General features: G+C 45.5%; 1 protein-coding gene across 10 annotated transcripts in view; it reads right to left on the bottom strand.

The window, feature by feature from the left end:
• The window catches only part of LOC116096412 (BEN domain-containing protein 5), a 1,197,642-nt gene that overhangs the window by 230,117 nt on the left and 946,510 nt on the right, over positions 1 to 21,015 (bottom strand). For 3 of the 10 annotated variants that reach the window (XM_031378200.1, XM_031378206.1, XM_031378207.1), the window contains 2 exons: positions 8,946 to 9,094; positions 3,254 to 3,467 (listed from right to left, as the gene is read on the bottom strand). The exons of the other annotated variants lie outside the window; for them this stretch is intronic. In XM_031378200.1, coding sequence (XP_031234060.1) covers positions 3,254 to 3,467; positions 8,946 to 9,094 — 363 coding nt within the window. The remainder of the gene's footprint in view (positions 1 to 3,253; positions 3,468 to 8,945; positions 9,095 to 21,015) is intronic. 10 annotated transcript variants of the gene reach the window in all.

Below are 21,015 nucleotides of genomic sequence, written 5' to 3'. Positions count from 1 at the left end.
CTTAGAGGAGCCCAGAAGATCGTGAGTTGGATCCCAGACATTGGTTTTGCTTTTGATTGTGACTGTGCACTGATATTTTTCCATCTTGAAGGAAGAATGTATTTTAGTGGAGCTCACAGTTAAGAGACTTTGAATTTTAAACTTTTTATATGTAAAGACTGTGGGACTTTAGATCTTGAGGATGAATAAGAACATAAGGGTTGAGGCTTAATAGTGATGTGTGTGTCAAGTTGACAACGGGTCAATTGTACTGGCTAGTTTTGTGTGTCAACTTGACACAGGCTGGAGTTATCACAGAAGGGAGCTTCAGTTGGGGAAGTGCCTCCATGAGGTCCAGCCGTGGGGCATTTTCTCAATTACTGATCAAGGGGGTAGAGCCCCTTGTGGGTGGTGCCATCCCTGGGCTGGAGGTCTTGGGTCCTATAAGAGAGCAGGCTGAGCAAGCCAGGAGAAGCAAGCCAGTAAGGAACATCTCTCTCCATGGCCTCTGCATCAGCTCCTGCTTCCTGACCTGCTTGAGTTCCAGTCCTGACTTCCTTGGTGATGAACAGCAATGTGGAAGTAAGCCGAATAAACCCTTTCCTCTCCAACTTGCTCTTGGTCATGATGTTGTGCAGGAATAGAAACCCTGACTAAGACACCCTCTAAACATGGGGACTCTGAGTCAGCTGGGGTGTGCGGGTGAGTGGTGGTGAGGGGGTCATATCTATTTTCTGAGAGGTCATTCTGGTTACATAACCAGGAGAATGGTCTGGAGGCTTCAGGAAAGGAAACACACGGCTAGGCCTGAATTATGAGAGTAGAGTGGATCTGGAAAGACAGGAAGGGTTTAAGAGGTATTTAGAGACAGGAAGGCTGGAGAGGCAGGAGAGTGGAAATGGGAGGGAGATGTACCTGTCTGGTAATGCTATTCATTAAGAGAGGGAACTCACAAGGGCAGAAGGCTGCATGGGAAAGGCCAGTACGCTTAAGTGCTTACTCTACGTAAGCCAGGAACAAGATGCTCATAAAGCTGAGCTTCTAATGGAGATGAGGGAGAAGGATAAGCATAAAATAAGTAAGACAAGCTGTGCATAGCTTTTTGACAGGGGCAGTGTGACAGAAAGCAGTGGAGTCAGGAGGATGACTAGGAGCTTGTGACCAGCTTGGGCTATAGAATAAGAACCTGTCTCAAAAAATAAAGACAGACATAAATAAAGCACATAGGTTTTGGCCAAGAAAACAAAAGCTGGGAAGGGATCAGTAAACAGCTGCAATGACTCGAGACCGCACTAAGCAGTGAACAGGAAGTCAGCTACAGTCTCAGAATAGAGGCACACACTCAGCAGGTACGTTCATACTGAAACACGACGGTTATCTGAGGGGACCCAGGACCTGCTGTTGAGTTACATTCTGACAAGCATGACAGAACTGGAACTTCACACCTACTGGGCAAAGCAGGGATGCTTTCCCAAGAAAGACCTTTCCAGGGTGAGCCCCTGAATAAAGCTGCACCATTTCAGACAGCAGCTAAAAATAAGTGGCTGCCTTCTTCATGAAGTTATTACAAAGTTCCACAAATTAATCATGAGCTAGTCAGAAGGGGAGATACCTGCATTACGCTGGGAAAGGCTGCAGACCAGAGTGAGAATGTGTGGGCTTGAATCCAGACTCTGAAACCGTAATGCTGTGACCTTAGCTTAGCTGCATAATCACTAGCATCTTGCCACCCTGACCTCTGGAACATTCAACATAAAGAGTCCTTCTCTACTGTCTGTGTTCCAACCTTAGTCTGGGACAGTGCTAGCTCTCCATGGTCTCCCTAGGGGTCTCCCCTCTGACTAACGGCCTCTGGGGGCTCTGCAAACTCAAGCTGCATATTATGGCTTTCACTTCCCTGTAAGACTGGCTGTTCCCCACCTCTGACCTCCTTCTCAGCTGTGCAGCCAGCCATTTCTCCCCTTGAGCCACTTAACCTGGGTGTGCTAGTCTCTACACTGCAGTATTCTCTGCCTGACCTCCACTGCCTTTTCCTGTGTAACTCAGCTGGAATGCCTTATGTTCCAAAAGGCCTCCTCCCCAACAGAGCTGACACAGCCTTTTGTCTCTTCATATCATATATGAAACTCTGAGAACCTAAAGGTGCCTGACTGTGTCACAGATGTATCTGGCCCCAGAAGATGCTGAACTCTAGGACCTGCTCAAACTAGACATTCACCTGACTGAGCACTGAGTCTTACTTTCTTCATCAACATATGGCAGTCCTGGGGCCATTTAGAGAACAGCAATTAGGGACAGACTACAAAGCCACCCTTAGTTTCCTGGCTTTCCTAGTATCGGCTGGGAAAAGAACCTACTACTCCCATGATCCAGTTTCCTATCTGTGCAAAGGATAACAGCAGTAGGGCTGTTGCTGGGAGAGTGAGTTAATATACTTAAAAGTGTTTAAGGGATTTAGCAAGTACTCAGAATGATTAGCAGTTACTACCTTCATTATGCTCAGTCTTCTACTCTCTTACTTTATACTGACTATATAGTACTATTGTTATATTTATTTTCATGATGAGACTGAGTTTCTTGTAAATGCACATAGTGTCTTGTCCTTTGTGTTCTTGACCTCAATGGGAGAGTCTTGCAGGGGCTAGGGTAGGGTAGCTTGAGAAAGAAGAGAATATGAAGATAAGGAGGAGGAAGGAAAACAGGAATGAAGGAAGGAATATGGGAGCAGAGAAACAAGGAAAGAAGGAAGGAGAGAGGAGGAGAGGGAATAAGGAGTATGGGGTGAAGCCATATCTCTGGGTGGACAAATGACTCCCTGATTTTCTGCCTGCCATCGCCAACACCAGAAACGAAGCTTCGTCAATGGCTCCTCATCTTACCGACTGCACTAGACGTGGCTAGTAAGAAGTTTCCCCAGCCTTGACCTTTGCCACTCTCTAGACACATTCCTTTCCCAGGTGCACCCCTCTGCTGAAGATGCCCCTGCCTCCTGAGGTACCTCTCCTCTTCACTCACCCCATCTCTGCATCTCATGCCCTTCTCTCTGGGACCCATGCTACACCCTCGAGTCATATTTGTGCCACTGCCCACAGTCATGTGTTCTGTCCAGTGTGCGAGCTCTAGTGACAGCTTATGATGTCTGCTTCTATGTTCCTATGTCACACTCAGGGGCTGGCACACTGGGGCTTCAGGAAACACTGAATCTTGCAAAACACATTTTCTGACAGAGTAAAGGACAGGCCGTCTAGCATTGTGTTCCCACTGGGTAAGCTACCTCTGACGATGCTTAGCTTGTGAGGAGAAAGGGGTGGCTTTGGGATAGCATCCTTCTTTTTTTTTGTGGCGACTCCTGTGACGCTTCTGTTTTTCAGAACATCTGTTCCCCAGATCATGACTGCCAAGTTCTTCGTGTACTTAGAATCTCCTTGGGTAACTTGTAGCTGGTGCCATTTCTCCTCGTCAACCCAAATCCCGCTTCCCAGATGGACCTGAAAGAGGTAAGAACAGTACACCTGCTTAGTCTGACGGGAAGGCAGCTGGAGGCCACTTCTGTCCTTTAGAACACCGCTTCTTCAGCGTAAGGGATCCGTGCCACAGATGCAACAGCAGCCTTCCTCTCAGGGCCACAGATGCAACAGCAGCCTTCCTCTCAGGATCCCTATGAAGCACCAGGCACTTGTTCTAAAGTCCCGACTTCACTGTCTTAAACAGAAGTTGCTGTGATAACACTGTCATTTCTGAAGGGAAAACTAAGTTCTGTTAGATAAAGTCACTCAATTTTTTGAGTGGCAGACTGGGGTTCTAAACTGTACTCATGTTATTAGATGGCTGCTCTGAGTCTGATCTATACTCAGGACACATGTGTTTATATGTGTTGTACTATAGGAAGATCGTTACTTTTCTACCTGCAGAATCTGAGGCACACCTCTTGCTCACATAGTAGAGGTTGCATGGAGGACTCACCCAGCTGTAATGACCACTGGTGCCTTGGTCTCCTCCCCAAGATTCTGATATATTTGGTCTGGGTGTGGCCTAGACATGAGGGTTTAGCTCCCTAGGTAATTCCAATTTAGAGCTAAGTTATAAAACCCCTGCCAGCTGGCAGGAGCAGAGCAGCTGCTGGCTCTAGAGCCAGCAGGAGTGTAACTGTGTGAGCCCTTTCCTAGCTCAAACTGCAGCTTCCTTAGCTACGAAGTGGGAGACTTGTATTCTATCTCAAAGTTCATCTTTCTGGCTCAGAATACCTATGATTTCAAGAAATTAAATACAACCACAATTATCAGGTTTGATTTTGGTAACACACACACTGGAATACAATCTCGTGCCCCCTAGAAGAGGCACAGTAAGGGTAACAGTGAGAGCCAATCAATCACACTACCCTCTCTGCTTCCAGAATGTTTAGCAATGAGCTACAGCTTTAAAGTTTGTCTCTGTTTTTGGCCACTGACAACTTGCAAAGTGATACTTATGTTCATCATTAAAAAAAAAAAAGTTTTGACCTTGATATTGCCATTCAGGTTGAGTTTCTGCTGTCCTTGTAGAAGGCAGAAAAGGTCTCTGTGGGATGGAGAGGAGGAGCCTGCTAATGAGCTGACCTTTCCCAGGGGTGTGAGAAGGTTCTGACAAAGGCTCTTGCTTTCATAAAGACCTTCTGATCACCACCAAGGCATGGCCAGGAGACTTCTTGGAGAAGGCCCGAAGTGGCATGTGCGTATGCACACACAAATTGATGGCAGAATGTAAGAACTCAAGAACTCAAGCTCAAGAAATGATTAAAGATCCTTCTGCCAAAGACTGGCTTGAGAAGAAAGGTGGATACAGAGAAGGGCAGCCAGGCCAGCCAGTAATACTTGCTTCATCAATTATTGAGGTTTTCTAACTATGAAAACAAAACAACCAGGCAACTCACTTTCCTTGCTAAGAAAATGTTCTACATGCTACATCTAGCTTCACCTTTCTTTGCTCAAAAGATCATTTAGCCCACTGTGGGAGGCCAGATAACCAGACCCACCTGGCTTCTCTGTGCTGAGCACTTCAGTACTGCAAATCAGTTTGTTCTGCTCAGAAAGATAAGCAGCCCTGGGGTGAGATGTGCTGCCCAGGACTGGCTTAGTAACCAGAGCCCAAGGTCAAATTTGGCCTTCTGTTCAGTTCACTTCTGAACTTCGGTGGGCAGTCTGTGCCAGGTGAACAGGCATGTTGAGTGCACGATCTTTGATGGACCTGTGTCCCTCCCTTGATAACATAGCCATCCACACAAGCTTCCTGAGATGGGAGGGAGACAAGGGACTTTGCTCTAGACTAGATTCTGAAAGAGGAAATAAAGACATGTGCAGCCAGCACTTCTCCTGCATCAGCCTTTTGACTGCTGGGACCATAAGCCTGCACTACGTCCCTGGCTTAACTTATTACTCTGGAGGAAAGATGAAGCCATGTAAGCCAGTGTTCTAGAAGGAAAAACAGAGCCATATTTTTGAGAGCCTATAGTGAGATCAACGTCCTTAATGCTCATAAGAGCTAGAAGCAGGTAGAAACTGCTGCTATCATTTTACACACGTGGGCACAAATTTGGGGGACTAAATTATTTTTCCCAAGACATACAATCAGCCAATTTAAAAATCAAAATTCAGCCCCAAATCTGTGTAGCTTAGTTCATGCCATCCTGGCCTGCCCTGATGTAGCCTGAGTGTCGGGGAGGGGGGTGGTGGAGCGCTGATGTGGTTGAAAAGTGCACACCTAACACAGAAATCCTCAGTTATTATAGGTTTCCTTTTGAGTCTTCTGCACCTGCAGGCCACATCCTGTGCTAGTTCCCAGTACAGTATTCCACAGGCAGATGGAAACTGGATAAAGCCCGTCTGACTGGCTTTCCTGCCAGTGGCTGCTCCGTCCCGCCCAGCTCACCCTGTAATCACTGACATCCGCTTTCCTCCTTTGACTAGATGACCTCAGCAGCTCAGCAGTCTCCGATTCTGTTTTAATGCCAAGACAACGTTTTGGAATTTTGAATGGCTTCCTATTTCTTATCACATTAGACCTGACCTCCTCAGCCTGGCTCTATTCAAACACTACTAAAACACTACTAAGTCCATTCCTCTATAAAGGCTCTGAACACACCTTCCTCCTCCTTCCAGTGTGGGACAGGAGGAGGATGGGCTCTGAGCTGTCAGCCTTGGGTGTGGATCCTGTCTCTTCTGTTGGCATTAACATGGGCCAGTCACTAGACTTCTCTGAGCTTTCACTTTTCTCAACCACACAGATCATCCTCCCTCTCAGAGGGGTAATCAGGCTCTAAGGGAGATGAACTGAATATGAGAGCATACAGCTAGAGGCTGCTACGTCCTCACCCTTCCTTTTCATATCGGCATCCCTGCCCTTATTTTCCACTGGTCAGGAAAGAAAGGGATGTCCTTAGGATGACAGATTCACGTCATCTTAAGCTACACAGCTCGCCATACATAGGCCAGGGTACAGGAAATATTGCTTAACTGCTACAGGGTTGTTCCAGCCCTTGTAAGGTACCAGCTTACCTACAGCCACTGACTTCCTGACTCAGTCCGACCTGTCCTGGCACATATCCCAGTGGGGGAGAGATCAAGGCTCTCCCCCTTCTGCCTCCTGCAGAGTGATCAAGACCAGTCTAATCTCAAAGCAATATTAAACATATGGGCATATTTGACATATCTTCACCTCTGATGAGCAGCTCTTCCTTAAGAGAACAAAAGAGTTTCTGGCATCCACATGAGTTCAATGCCAGTGCCATAGAACAGGTGGAAACAGTCCTTCGGCCTCAGGTAGATCCATCACAGGTCCAGGCTGAGCGACTGAGACAAGGCTTGCTGAGCTCAGCACATTCATGGCTACAGAGTGTAATGTGGAGTTCCCAGGGGGCACAGCAAGACAAACTCAGCCCTGACCTGGGAACTAGGGGATCTGGCTTTCAGGCCCCACGTGCAGAGGCCTGTCACACAGAGTAGATGATTTCATGCTCTGGGTACATTTTCAAGATTTGTTACTTAGTGCACAGGTATAAGTTAGACTGTTCCATGGTCTTTGCAATTGTGTAAGTCAATGAGATTTGTTTGTTTGTTAAATAAAAGCCATCTTAGATAAGCAATGGACTTCATCAGAAAGTAATCTATGTGTCAACCAGCCCCATTCATGCAAACTACGGTAACAGTTGATCAACAGTTAGCTTTCCTTATCAGGGAGGTTATAAAAATATGACATCTGGTAGGATGGACTTCAGGAACTACTTTGTGAAGTATTTTATAGGCTAAAACTCATTTCTAGTAGCAAATGGATCAGATCCCAGTGTCCCAGGTCTTGCACAGATTGGGTCTTCTGCTCATACAGGAGAAGAAGGGTTCGGTGAGACAGTAGAGCCAGGAACAATAAGAGCAATGGTTAGGATTAGCAAGTGACACCTAGTGCCCTGAGGAGCCGCATTTCCAGGGCCTGCTTCTTTTCCTTCCAGTCACAGTCCTTTGCCTGACTACAAATTAGTCTCTAAGAAAAGCTGGGTGAGGGTTAGAGCAGTGACTGGGAGAAAGTAAAAGAGGCTCGCTTAATGTGTGTGTGTTTAAAATCAAATAAGGTTTCAGAGACCTATTTTCTAGGGAAAGAATGCTACTTTTGTAGCAGAGTTCAGAAGCTGCCTGGCAGCCTTCAAAGCAAGAGAGAAACAGATTTCTCTTGGAAGCTACTTAAGAAAAAATTCTTCAATCAGTCCACAATGTGGTCCTGACTAAAAGGAATTCAAGAGACCCAGAATGGTCCTGCCAGTCTAGCTTCAATCTGGGAGGTTTACCAAACTTAGATACAGGCTTCTACTCCCAAACGGCCTATGGAAAGCATCCACCCAGTCTGCTTCTTACAGATAAGGACTCAGAGGCCCAGGAAGGCCAAGAACTGGCCTGATGTCACACAGGAAGTACAGAAGTAGAGCTGTGCAATGAGCTAAGGCTCAGGCGTCTACCTTCCACTCCTCTGCAAAACGTCCTGGGAAAGCCTGCTGAGTGAATGAAGACAGGGCCTAGACTGTATCTCATCAAGTCCTGGCCCTGCAGAGAAAGAGGCACTCAGTGAGAGATGCAGAGTACAGCAGCACATCCAAGAGAGCCCTGGAGACAAACATATTTCTTTTCCTCATCTACAATATTTTCTTAAGTTCAGGCCAAACAGTTGTGGGATCTATTAAACAAAGCAAGTCACAGAACCTTTCCTTTTCAGCAGGGAAGGATATCAGAGACCACCCAAAGCATGAGGCAAGATAAACAAGCTGACACAGATGACTCGGGTGCTAAGGAGAGGCAAGTCTGACATGTGTGTGGTAGTGGCAGAGAGTCTAACACTAAAGCGGGATGCTTCCTGGACAAAGGGCTCTGACAGACTTCTCCTTACCACCAGGGCTTGTGTGTTCGTTTATCTGTTTTCAGGAGCCATGAGAGAAAATATGAGGAGTGGTGTGTATCCCTGGAGTTGTAGGTCAGTGAGTTGGGGACGAGGAGGATGGCTCATTCACCTCTATTCCCAGGACAGAGCTGAGAGCTAGGAACATCTACTTTGTAAATGGAGAATGAGCATACACTGAGTTGCTATCTATAAATGGGTAATTTACTTTGAGTTAAACTTATGCACTTCAGGTATCTGATTTCATAGGAAGTGAGGAAGAATATCAAGCTATCAAATGAATTATTTTTTTTTTAAATCTTTCTCATAAATAAGCTATTTTAAAATGCCAGGTTAGTTTCAGTTATTTTGACTCAACATTTTTTTTAAAGAGGAACAAGGGGAAGGCCCAGGAAACCTATGCGACTATGTGATAAATTCCACAGTCACTGGGGGCTATGCTAGGAGGCTGCCTGGCTAGCCACATGGGGTTTCAGAAGGTCCCCACTGCGCTCTCCACCTTTCCTTTTACTAGCAAGCACCTGGGAGAATGGATATTGAGCTGAAAACACTACCTTGCCATTGTCTAGGATATACTTGTCCATGACAGGCGCAGGAGCGGGGTAATAGGACGACGTATTTGCTTCCTCACTGAAAGTGCTCCGTAACTCCGGCTCGGGCTCGAGACATTCTGACTTTACTTTTTCCAAGTCAATGGCGGGACCTAGGCAGTTAAGAAAAGAGATCTGTCTAGAACTCCAAGGAAAATAAAAGGCAAATATTCTTAACTATGCATCTATCAGCATATAGTGGCACTAGAAAAAAAAAGCTAGCTTATTTTTGTTCTTTATGCTACACTTAAACCCAGACTCCAATGAATGTGCTTTGAGGCATGAATGTCACAAGGTGGAATGAGAGGGCAAGAATTAACTAGACTTTAGTCATTAAGGATGATTAGGGGCATCTCCCAGGGTGTCAGTATTTATGCAGAATGGCAGGAGACTCAAGTTCCTGCACAGGAGCTGGGGCCTGTTCAGACTGCTGAAGAAAGGAGGGCAGTTAACTAGAATATGCAAACTGTGGGCTTACCAACAAACTCATCTCTGGAACTTATGATGGAGAGGGCCATGTGGACCAAGGGAGAGAAGAAAAGCTTTGGGGAGGGATGAAAAGGATTTCCCTTTCTTGAGATCTAGGGTTTGAGCAAGGGCATTACAACCAAGAAATTAAAATACAACACAGAGCAAGCTACTGATTACCTGATACAGCGATCACTCACTTTTTATTTTAATGCAATCAACACAAATTATGTGAGATTTAAATAGTGAAAGGAAGCTGGGGAAATGCTGCTGTTTTGTTTCTAGAGTGCCTTTTTTCCCTACTAGCTTTTAAAATGACAGAGTATTTTTTTTCCTTTTTAATCATCTATTGTGTCTTGATTACCAAAGAACAGAGAAAATGGGTAAACAAGGCCAAATGACTCGATTAACTTGTCTGTGAGAACAACTTCAAAAGTCTAACATCAACTTCAAAAGTTTCACATCCTGGCCTTGACTAAAATCAAGGTGCGGTGTGCTGCTGCTGTGTGTTTAGCTGAAGTATGTGACGAAATCAGGGTGTGATTTCTTATCCTGGCCGTGTGGACAACTGGGAACAAAGCTCTTTATTTACTAAATCCTGCAACTCTATGCTCAGTTGTCATATCCTCAGTTTTGGCTGATGGAGGGAATGTCTCTGTGAGCTTGTTAGCAGATGTCCTTATGGCAGGGCTTTCCAGAATAAGAGTATCATCTCTGAGTTGCTGGCAGCTAGCAGTTGTTGACTGCAAGGGAGACTCTCTGTAGTCTCCAAAGACTTAGGCACGAGCTTTGCACAAAGCTGACCACAAAGTGGATAGTCGTCAGCGTGGTGCGGATGGGAGAACATACAGCATCTTGATACAGACTGAGCTCCACCCTGGCTGCGCTGTGTTACAGTTTTGTGACTACAAGTGAATGAGCTGCAGAAGAAGAAGTTGGTTGAGTGAAGGACAGATAGCATTCTTATCTTCCTGACAGCATCTCCTATATGTGCCCTAGACACGGTCCAGGCCAAGCTCTTTAATTTTCCCCTTATGCATAAAACCTGGTAGGTGTTCTCTAAGCATTTGCTAAAGAAGAAAGGATCATAACAAAGATTGCATCCAAAGTCTCCAAAGCAAGTACATGCCAAAGGTTCCCCTCTGCAGGTATGAATTTCCAACAAATGAATAAGTACAACATTTGATATTTCCTCAGTTCCGGAAAACGTAATTACTCTACTTTCCCATAAAGATGGGCTGAGGCGTCTGCTTTCTCGTCCTGCTCTGATGTTCAGTGGGAGAAAAGAGAAATGGCTGAAAGGCCATTGCATGCACTGCTCTTAGGTCATCTTTACAATGTTTTTGAAACCTCCTTTTCCTTCTAAGAGAAAAGACTGTTAGGCAAAGGCTTATGGCCCTAATCCCAGCACTCATGCTTGGGAGGATCAGGTATTCAAAGTTAGCCTCATCTGGACAGCAAGTTGCAGACCAGCCTGGACTACATAAGACCTTGTCTCAAACAACTACAATGGCTCAATGGCTGCCAAAGATAACTTCCACATGACTATGACATGGTTCCTCCTTGCTTAGCACCCCCACCACAGCCCAGGACAACCAGCCTCTCTCTATGTCTAGAATTCAGATTGCCCCCTTGTCTGTAATGCTGTCCTAGGCCTCTGTGCTATTAAATGAATGTTGAAGGCTGCCTTTCTGTCTGTCTGGTTCCTAGTCAGGTAGCTTCTTTCTGATGCCTTGCTTCTAGGTAGTAGTCTGTGTGTTACAACTTGCGAGCTGTGTGTGCAGCCAGCTACCCCCTACCTGTTTTCGGTATTACACTGCGACCCTCTTCAAGAGCACAGTTTTACTCACATTGCACCTGTAGAGCCTGGAGTACCTGGAACATGGCAGGCTCTTAGTAAATTCTCTATGACATGAAAGGGCAGACGGCTGGAAGGGGTAGGTGTCTGATAAGTGTGGGCAAAGATTCTGAAGTCCCTGATGCTAAGCAGGGTGTTGAGGGAAGAAGTATGGATAGGAAGGAATGTCTGTAAACCTCTTGTACAGTCTGAGAAATAGAAATCAGAACTAGATTAACATCAGAAGCAGCTAATTAGAATGGAAAGTTGGGGCAGGGGCTATGATTATAAACAAATGACTCTGTATCTACACTGGCAGAGACTAGAACAGGGGTTGAGTGTTCTCTCTCTGACTCCATGTCCTGTTAGTCTAGGCTTCTGAGATTGATTTGTAGTTAAGTAGCATCCCTACCCCTCCACACAGACACTGTCTCTTTGGCCCCAGCAGCTGTGCTTCTATTGTCCTTTTTGTCCAATTGTCCAAACTTCAATGGTGACACAAGGCCTAACTCAAATGACACTTCATTCATAAGACCCTGATCCTCCAAAGAGAGGCAGTTCTCCCATCCTGTCTGCTTGGGATTGAACACTGGGTTTGAATGTACTGTAGGAGAGCTGTAACTTCAGTCAAAGTCCTCCACCCTCCTCTGTACCCTTCTTGACACCATCCCTACTTCATAGATGCATCTGGTGCCTCACCTAATCTGTGAAGCTGAGTGGAGGAAGGGACTGGACTGTCTCTCTGTGTCAGTGACCATTGGGCACTGGGTCAAATTCTTATCTCAAGACTTGATTTACTCACTTTGACCCAGACTCACATGAAGGAAGGAATGACAAACTAAATGAGTAAAACATATATATCTACATACATACATACATACATACATACATACATACATACACATACACACACACAGATACACAGACACAGACAGACACACACACATGGAGACATATATACATACATACACATATACACATATACCACATATACTTATGCATACATTTGAATATATATACATTTATATGTATGTGCATATATATGTGTATATATACAGATACACACATGTATACATATATATATCTATATATGTATATATATAGATATATATATGGAGAAAGAAAGACAGACATATATATATATGTCTATATATAGGGGAGAAAGAGAGTGAGTACCTCAGAGTATGGCATAGTAAATTAGCCCCCACTGTCTACCTACACATCTACTTGTATGCTTATTTTTGACTCTGCTAAAGCATGACTTACTGAGTCAGGGGGTCCCCATTGGTCTGTTTTTGCCCCTCATACTTAGCACAAGACCCTGTACAGAAGGAGGCTTTGTAACCACTTGCATCCCCTTTCCTATGCCCAGACTCATCTCTTCAGGGACTAGCAGAGCTCTGTCAAACATGGAGGCTACTAGCTCTCAAGAAAAAGCCTTTCCTACCAGCCTGAGTTAGAATCATCCAACACTGGTGGCAGTCCTCTGCAGCAGCCTCCTCCTCTGGCACACTGTCCATACAGAAAGTACCAATCAGGGCCACAGCCTGAGTGCGGGGGGGGGGGGGGGGGGGGGGGGGGCACTGAAAAAGGATTTTAGCAGATGTGGGTGTGACTCCAAGATAAAAGGATCTTAGGAAGGCCACTTCATCTCTGAACTCAGCTTTCCGAATTACAAAAGGGATGACCAAGGCAGCACGACTCTTGAATGACAGAGGACCAAAGGCAGGCACAGGACAGAGAATCAGAACATGACAGACAAATGGGGAAATGAATCAGTCACTGAGGGACATGTTCAGTATGACAGAATCGGGAAAGAAAAGGACAAAATTCAACAAAACCGACCACCAACAAAAAGCCTTATGTTGTTTCCTTGGAGAGCAGAGGGAGGGAGGGCCTCTAGTGCTTTTAATTTAAGATGTTGATGGGGGGGGGGGGGAATCACTTCATTGCAAATTTTAGTCGGCTCCACTCCCGATGTTGGCAATTTACATCTCATTACAACAAATGCTTCAGATTGCTGTTTTGCTTTTTAAAATTTCTGAGGCATTGTTCTGCCTCAAACACATGTGACCAAATTAGCCACAATAATAAGCACTTGTGCTGGGAGACAACACTGTGCGTTCTGGCGCAGATATTCTAGGTAACAAAGGAACTTTTCTCATTTTGTGGGAAGAGTAGGAAGAAAAAAGAAAGGCCTTTTGATCCACTGGCATTCAGGTAGTGACACACACTTGAGGTTTATTTTGGGGAAACTACACCTTCCATGGAGGAAAAAAACCTCTCAGCCAAGTAAAGAAAGCCCTTTCAAGGACACAAAAGGCAGTACCTCCTCCTTCAGTCATTCATGAACCCAGTCACCACACAAGCTGCCACACAACCCACACAGCCCCCCTCACCACTCAAGCTCTGTAAGAGACACCAAGATTCTGGAACACGCAGGAAATACTTTAGCTGTCTGGAAGTTTTTTGCAGTTCTGCATGTGAAACACTACAAGGTCATACACAGATGTGATGGGTGCACAGTGGAGGTAGGGGACACGACATGGTCTAAATCCCATGTCCCAGATCCTCTACCCCTCTAAGCCCTGGTAATTCCTCTTGTAAAATGAGGAATGAGCCACAGAGGAAAACAGTCTGCTTGTTGGGACAACAGAGAGGTGAAATTGTACTACCTTACTTTTATCTCTGAAAAGTTGCCACTTGATGTGATTTCAAGGAGACCCAGAGGTCACTCATGTCTCCAAATCCTATACATGTTTGGACATGCTAGATTTCTTCTTAAAAGGCTTAAATCATAGTTATTTCTGGATGTCTATAGTGAGTCTGAAGTGCATGTCTAGTTTTCCAACATGCAAGTTAAACCAAGTCAAAACTCCCGAAAGCAGACAGGGCACCTCTGTCACATGGGGCACTGTGGATTTAGAGAATGATAATCTGCTTTCTAGAAAAGAATCTGGATATGAGCAGTGACATAAAACAATCGAGGAAATAAGCAAGGGCCTTGGGAAGGGGGCGTGGGGTGGGGCAGGGATCCAGGCAGGGTGGATACCTCTGTGGCCCAGGGCAGAGCAGGCTGATCAGCCTCTGCAGACCCTTCCATGCCCTGGAGGATGGCTTTGACCATTTTCACCTACTACTGAGACTATGTACCTTCTTAGCTTCTACAAGGGCTGAGGCAATCTGGCCTCTTTCCTTCAGTGAATCTATCACTTATCTAATAAATGCCAAGGCTGGGTTATGTGGCTTTCAGAGACTCAAAGTCAAGGAGATGGAGAAAGAGGTGACATATAGACTGTCACAACTGCCAAGTAACTGACAAGAGGACTCTGGAACAGAAGCAAAAGCAGCCATGCTGGACCTGGAGAACACTAGGACTGTCTCAGAACAACAGACACACACTTGGAGGACGGGGACGTATGGTGGGGTGAGGCCCTTGGGGTATCTTCATACGGTAAAGGCAAAGGGGACAGAACACAGGCTCCCTGCCTGACCACAATGTGGGCAGTCTGACAATCTACACACATTTAGGAAGGGAAAGCTCCCAAGTGATCAAGTGATCCTAGAAGGCAGAGCTGGGCTGAGTGTGGTCTAGGAATGTCATCAGCACAAGTGGCAGCGGCTCTTTGGTCCTTGGCCCCTTGAGTCTACACTTCCTGAATGTGGTCTGTGAACAAGGGCTGCCACACACTTTGCTGGGCTGAAGCAAAAGTAATTCTGGCTTGAGGCCTGGGCTGGGTGAGATCCCAGCAGCACACATGGAGGCCTCCCAGGTTGGCTAGGCTCTCAGAGAATCTGAACCAGAGAGCAGCAGGGCAGAAATGAGTATGAGAGAAGGCATGAAGCCCTTCAAAAAAAGAGGAAGTGGAAGTAGACCCAAGGCCAAGTTGCTGATGGGTGGCATTGAAGTATTTTTCATTAGCATGAGAACCCTTCCTTTTCAGTCACGTGTTAGAAAAGGACAGAGGGCTAATATCTATTGACTGTTATCTACATTAAGTATCTTACACCAAAAAAGTCTCCTTTTAGAAACTCTTTTCACCTCACTGTTATTATCTGTTTAACATCTCTGAGTAAGGCAGAAATGCTAAGAGACAGAGGCAGGGCAGCCATAGCCCTGTTCCCGGTTGTATCTTCACTGCCCAGCACCTATAAAGTATTCATTAAGTAAGTGCTGAAGGAAAAAAGTTAACCCTGACTGAAGCCCGGAAGAATGACCTCATTAAGTCCTAGAAGGGCCAGTGAGGTGCAGTGATGAACAAAGGCACAAAGGTACTGCCTGCCCAGGCTCGGGGCTCTAGGGCTCTCTCGAGCCTTGCTCCTTTAACTTTTCCCTCACCTCACCTAACACCACTGCCCAGAGGTTTCACAGACTTCCTGTGTCCTCCAATTCTGCAGGACCCTCACCCCCTCTATCCTTCCAATACTCTTTCAGACCATCTCTGAGGAACTCTATAGCTGTGAGAGAGAGTGTGTGAGACAGTCACCAGAACTCACTTCAACCTCTGGAAACTCCGAGCATACTTTTCTCATAGTATACTTGTTCATTTGTTTCTCTTTCACCCACTCATGCCCAACTATGTGGCCTACACAGCATCAACATGGCAAGACAGCCAAGGTGGCTTGGGTTTGTCCTGCCAGAGCAGTGCTGAAGAAGTCACACAAGCACTCAATGGCTACGAGATGGCCTCTGGTCCTGGTTTTGGATGAGTTGGAGGGGTGAGAGATTGAGATGGGCCCCAATGGTGTAGAGAGCAGAGGGATCTTGTGTTGTGTAACAGTGAGCACAAGGCCAGATCTAGGGTGCAGAAGTTACCATGGGACTGCACTTTCTCAACTAATTTTCCTTTCCAGAGATGTTAACAGACTTTTCTTCCGTTCTCTGTGTAAGTCAGCCTCTCTTACAACTCTAAAAGTTGTTCAGAGTTTCCTATTGCAAAGGAATATAACTAAATCCTACTGCAAAGGATATAACTAAATTCCTTAATCTGAGGCCTTCTAAAGCCACCTACAGCACCCATACTCGAGCAGTATAAAAAGGCCCCTCCTCTGTCCTCCTCTAATATCGAAGGCCTAAGAGGAAAGCATACACCATATTTACTGTTAAGGGCATTTCATTTTCCAGCCCAGCAAAGGGCCTAGGACTGAGAAGTATCTAATAAACATTTCCTGCACAAACACTTTTCCCTATCATCCCAGCTATTCAATGAGAGGAGAGGTGTAACAGGAAGGCAGAAGTGAGCTTCCTATGTCTAGGGGCATGATACAGGCCGGTGGATCTCAACCTTCCTAATGCTGCGCCCCTTTAATATAGTTCCTCATGTTGTGATGTTCCCTAACCATAAAATTACTTAGTTGCTACTTCAAAAATGTAATTTTGCTACTGTTATGAATCTTAATGTAAATATCTGATATGCTGGATATCTGTTATTCAACTCCAAAGGAGGTTGAGACCCACAGGCTGAGAATCATTGCTATACGTGGCCCACTGATCGCTTGCAAGATGGCTGTAAAAGGCTTCACACTGACTAGGTAGCTGGACTGACTAGGCTGGACTGAATAGGTGGGCTCTGGGTCTCTGTGAGAACTACTCCCCAAATCAGAGAGCTCCTTAGGACCGCAAGTGTGGGCAGCCTTTGGGCCTCAGTGAATCCTAGTGGGCAAAATGACTCCATCCTTCCCTGAGAACTGAAAAATCTGCCTGCCACAGCTTCCTGATGGTGAAATCCCCACATGTATTTAGATTCTATGCAGCACAGCCATATTCTTTCCTCTGGCTTTTGGTTTTCCAATCTATTAATATGAGAATGAAAGGGTGAATTATCTTTTTCCTAAAAACATAATGCCCATGAAAACTATGGGAAATTTCTGGTTAGACTCTTGAAGCCATATAATCTGGTATGACAGACACTATGAAGAAATGAAGCAGGAAGCCTGTACAAGAGTGTGTCTTAAAGCTCCAGAATTCCGAGGCAAGTAGAAGAGGAGACGCCGCCATAGAGGCCCAGGGGCTGGGTGATTGATCAGACAGGCTGACATATGGAAAAATAAGATAGGCCTACATGCAAAAGTTGGTTCTTCCTGGGCCTGTGGCCTCGGGCAAGTCACCTAATCTCTTGGAGCAGTCTGTTTTCCCATCGATGAGCCTACCTATGGCTAAGGTGGTTTTATGTGTAAAAGTTTCTAGTGTCTGCCCCAAGGCACATCTAATGGGGAAGTGAGCTGTAAGTTAAGCCCTTTGCCATTTGCATTTCCTGACTGGCACAGCCAGCAGCAAACATGCAAGTCACAGGGTGACACTGAAGGCAGAGCCCAGAGGTGTCTAGACTGCTTAGCTGCCTGCCTAACAGCTATCAGAGGGACAGCAGGAACTTTCCCTCAGCCTCATCCCCTTGACCCACAAGAAAATGGGTTCTGGGAGAAAAGATAAGGAGAACCTAGAATTATTTAACCACCTTGCATCACATTTGAAAATAATCTGGCATTAACTGTGGGTAATTTTGATAAACCAACAAAATAAAAAAACTTAAAAGGCCTTCAAAATGAAAGAGGGCCACTATCACTCAGATAAGTGATCCCAGTCTCACTGGCAGATCTTTTCGTGACATCCAGTTGGGCAGCACCAGGTACACAGTCTTCTGTACCACTCCAACCTTGTGAGCAAATGTGAGCCCCCAGTGCTTTACTTCCACAATAGGACTCTTACTCAGCTTCTCCAGCCTGCTCTCAAAATCCAATTCTCTTTAGTGTTCCTGCTCACTGCAAGGGACCCAAGGAGGAAAACCTAAGCAGCAAGGAGGCAGAGTTTGATCTGGTGATGCCTGAAGGAACTGGTGGGATTCGTGATCTCCGAGACGGGTGATGGGATCCGAGGCTGATGAGGACCCATTGCAGTGAACAGACAACCGGAGGTAAGGTAGAATTCCACTCAGGAAAACCGAGACAGGGGGACATTTCCAAAACTATAGATCACATGGTTGGGAACTGAAAGATTTAAAGATGTACTCTAAAGCTCAGACTAGGAAGAGATCTGCAGGACGCATGAAGGGTTAATCGAAGATTAAAATGCTCCCTGCAATCTCAGTGTTCTGTTGTAGGAGGAACAGCTGGGAGGTGCTAGGCACTGTATACACACTGTCTTGTGTCATCCCTGAATGAACTTACAGGTCAGTGTAGGAGTTACGGAACAATGTCATGCTTGGGTATGGCAGACATTTTCACTGCAACTGTTTATTTAATCATCTTAGCCATATTGGTTGGGACACTCAGTGATTGTGTTTTATAGACAAGGAAAGTAAAACCGAGGAAGTAACTTGTTCAAAGCAACTGAAGGAGATTACACATGAACTAGAACTCAAAACCCCAGAAGTTCTGACCCCAGGGCCCATGCAGACTTTAAATCATTAAGTTGGTTCTTTGCCTCATATAGCAGGCTCAAAGATTCCCAATACACAGAGGAGAAAACAGACTCAGAAGGGTTAACTTCTTTGCTTCAAGTCACACAGGTAAAAAATTATGTGAAGTGAGATTCAAGCCTAAGTAATATCTCTTGCCAAAGGCCAGGCTGCCTCCAGTACAGGGGAAGTCAGCAGGAAGCATCCGGCTGACATTAGCTGTCTTTTTCAAGGCACCATCAGAGACCTGGGCGTACAGAAGCCAGCTCAGACCACAAAGGATTTTAAAGATCAAAGCTGGTATTTTAACAGACCTTGGACAGAACACAAGGCATAAACTCAGAGGGTTACAGCGGTGTTAGCAATCCAGCTCTGAAGAGCCAAGACAGATACGCAGGCCAGCCGCCACGGCTCTCTTCTTCAAACATTTCAGCCCGCTTATGATCTAGCCAACGGGGACATTATCTCTTCCTTTCACATGTTCTTCTTTCAAATGGAGATAATAATCCTTACCTGGGCTTGCAGTAAGGCTATTGGAATAGTCCAATGAGATAAAAATGTCAAGGTGCTTTGAAACCTGTAAAGTGCCCATCACATGTAAATTACTGTTATTATTCTTATTATCTCTCCCTCAGCTGGTCAGAATTCATCATCTGTGCCTACATTCCTTGACAAAATATATACAAAATCTGAAATCATTATCCGCCCCACCTCCTGCAATTAAAGCACCAATTTTATTCTACCTAGTGTCAGGTTGTATCCATGTTTGTGGCCCCCAAACAGAGTTGTGAACATCCTCAAGGCAAGGACACATCTATTCCTTTTCATATTCCTTGGAGTTCTTTAGAGAAGTTGGTTTACACCAAAATGAATTACTAAGCTTTTTGGTTTTTGTTGTTATTGTTGTTGTTCCTACCTATTAAGAGCAGGTACTTGGGCTGGTGGGATGGCTCAGCTGATAAAGGCATTTGTTGCCAAGCCTGAAGAACTTGGGTTCCATCCCTGAGTCCCACCACACACACAGACACACACATACTGAGTAAATAAAGATGTAATTAAAAAGTTTAAGAACAATGACTAGCTGAGGAGAAGCCATGAAACACTGCTTTTCTCCGCTCTTACACAAGCGCTCCTTGCCTACTGCATCCCAACTGCTCTGCGTCGCCTAGGCTCCTTTGTCTTCCTGGACAGCCATTTCCCATTTTGAAACACTAACCCACTAGCTTGCAGATGTTCTTCATGAAGGTCTTGTCTCCTTCATCTCTAGGTTTCGAGCATCTATCCGTGTCTTGGCACAAAGTACAATCTCAATAAACATTTGTTGAAGAAGAAAGAGTAAATGAATGAATAATCCCATAAATCAGCATGTGTCTTATAAGCAGTAATTCCCTTGTGTTTTAGATTCCTCAGCACTGATTCTTTGCAAGGGATTAGAGACTGCTATTTACTGGACACTGACTGTACTGGACATACAGCCACACTCTACCAGTGCCTTCTTGTTTAATCTTGACACTGTAACAAATATTAAAATAAATGACCTTGGGGTGGGGGCAGTGTGTGTGGATATGTCTTCTCAGAAAGGGTTGTTTTCTGATCATAGACAAGGAACAGATGGTTCTTTATGAAGGATGGTGAAGCCACACCCATGTTGGTGACAAAAAAGTCAGAGTGCTAAAGAGTAGAGCTCTAGAGAGATGGCAGGACCAGTGTGGTCCTGCTTCTCCACTAGCAAAATGAGAACAACCTCCTATCTCCTATCAGTTCTTATGGAGCCCCAAGATTCTACCCTACAGAGAATCCTTCCCATCAGACACAGCTGCCATTTCCAGAGAATGAATGGAAGAACAAGAAAGAGTGGATATACAATGACCCAGCCATGCCTCTTCCACCACTGCTGGCATCCTGCTGTCCCTGGGCCTCTCAGTGTGTGCCGCTCCTTCCATGAGCTATTATAACTCCTGGCTCCCAAGGACTCTGATCTCCACGCCTGGAATTGTCATGAGCCATGAGCCTCAGGAGGCCAGGTTGTTGCTTTCCAGATTGCCCCCACACTACCCGGAGGAGTCAGCAGTGATTCTCTCATGCAGGGAGAAACCCTCTTAAACAGATCTCCTGATCTACTGGCCAACCTGGTTCTGATTACCTGTATAAATGATAGGTCTAAGTGATCCAGCACCCAGTGTGGACAAAGGCCCTTGAGCTGAAACCTTAGGGTAGGAGAGCGGGTGAGCCCTGAAAGAGCAAGGAAGAAGAGCAAGGAAGAAGCCAGGGCCCACACCAACACAGGCCTTGGAGGGCATGTAGAACCAAAGCCCAGCAATCATGTCTTTCTTTC

The sequence above is a fragment of the Mastomys coucha genome, unplaced genomic scaffold (assembly GCF_008632895.1).
Source record: "Mastomys coucha isolate ucsf_1 unplaced genomic scaffold, UCSF_Mcou_1 pScaffold18, whole genome shotgun sequence".
Taxonomy (NCBI): Eukaryota; Metazoa; Chordata; class Mammalia; order Rodentia; family Muridae; genus Mastomys; species Mastomys coucha.
Note: the sequence above shows the minus strand (reverse complement) of the source record. Positions and strands in the feature narration are given on the sequence as shown.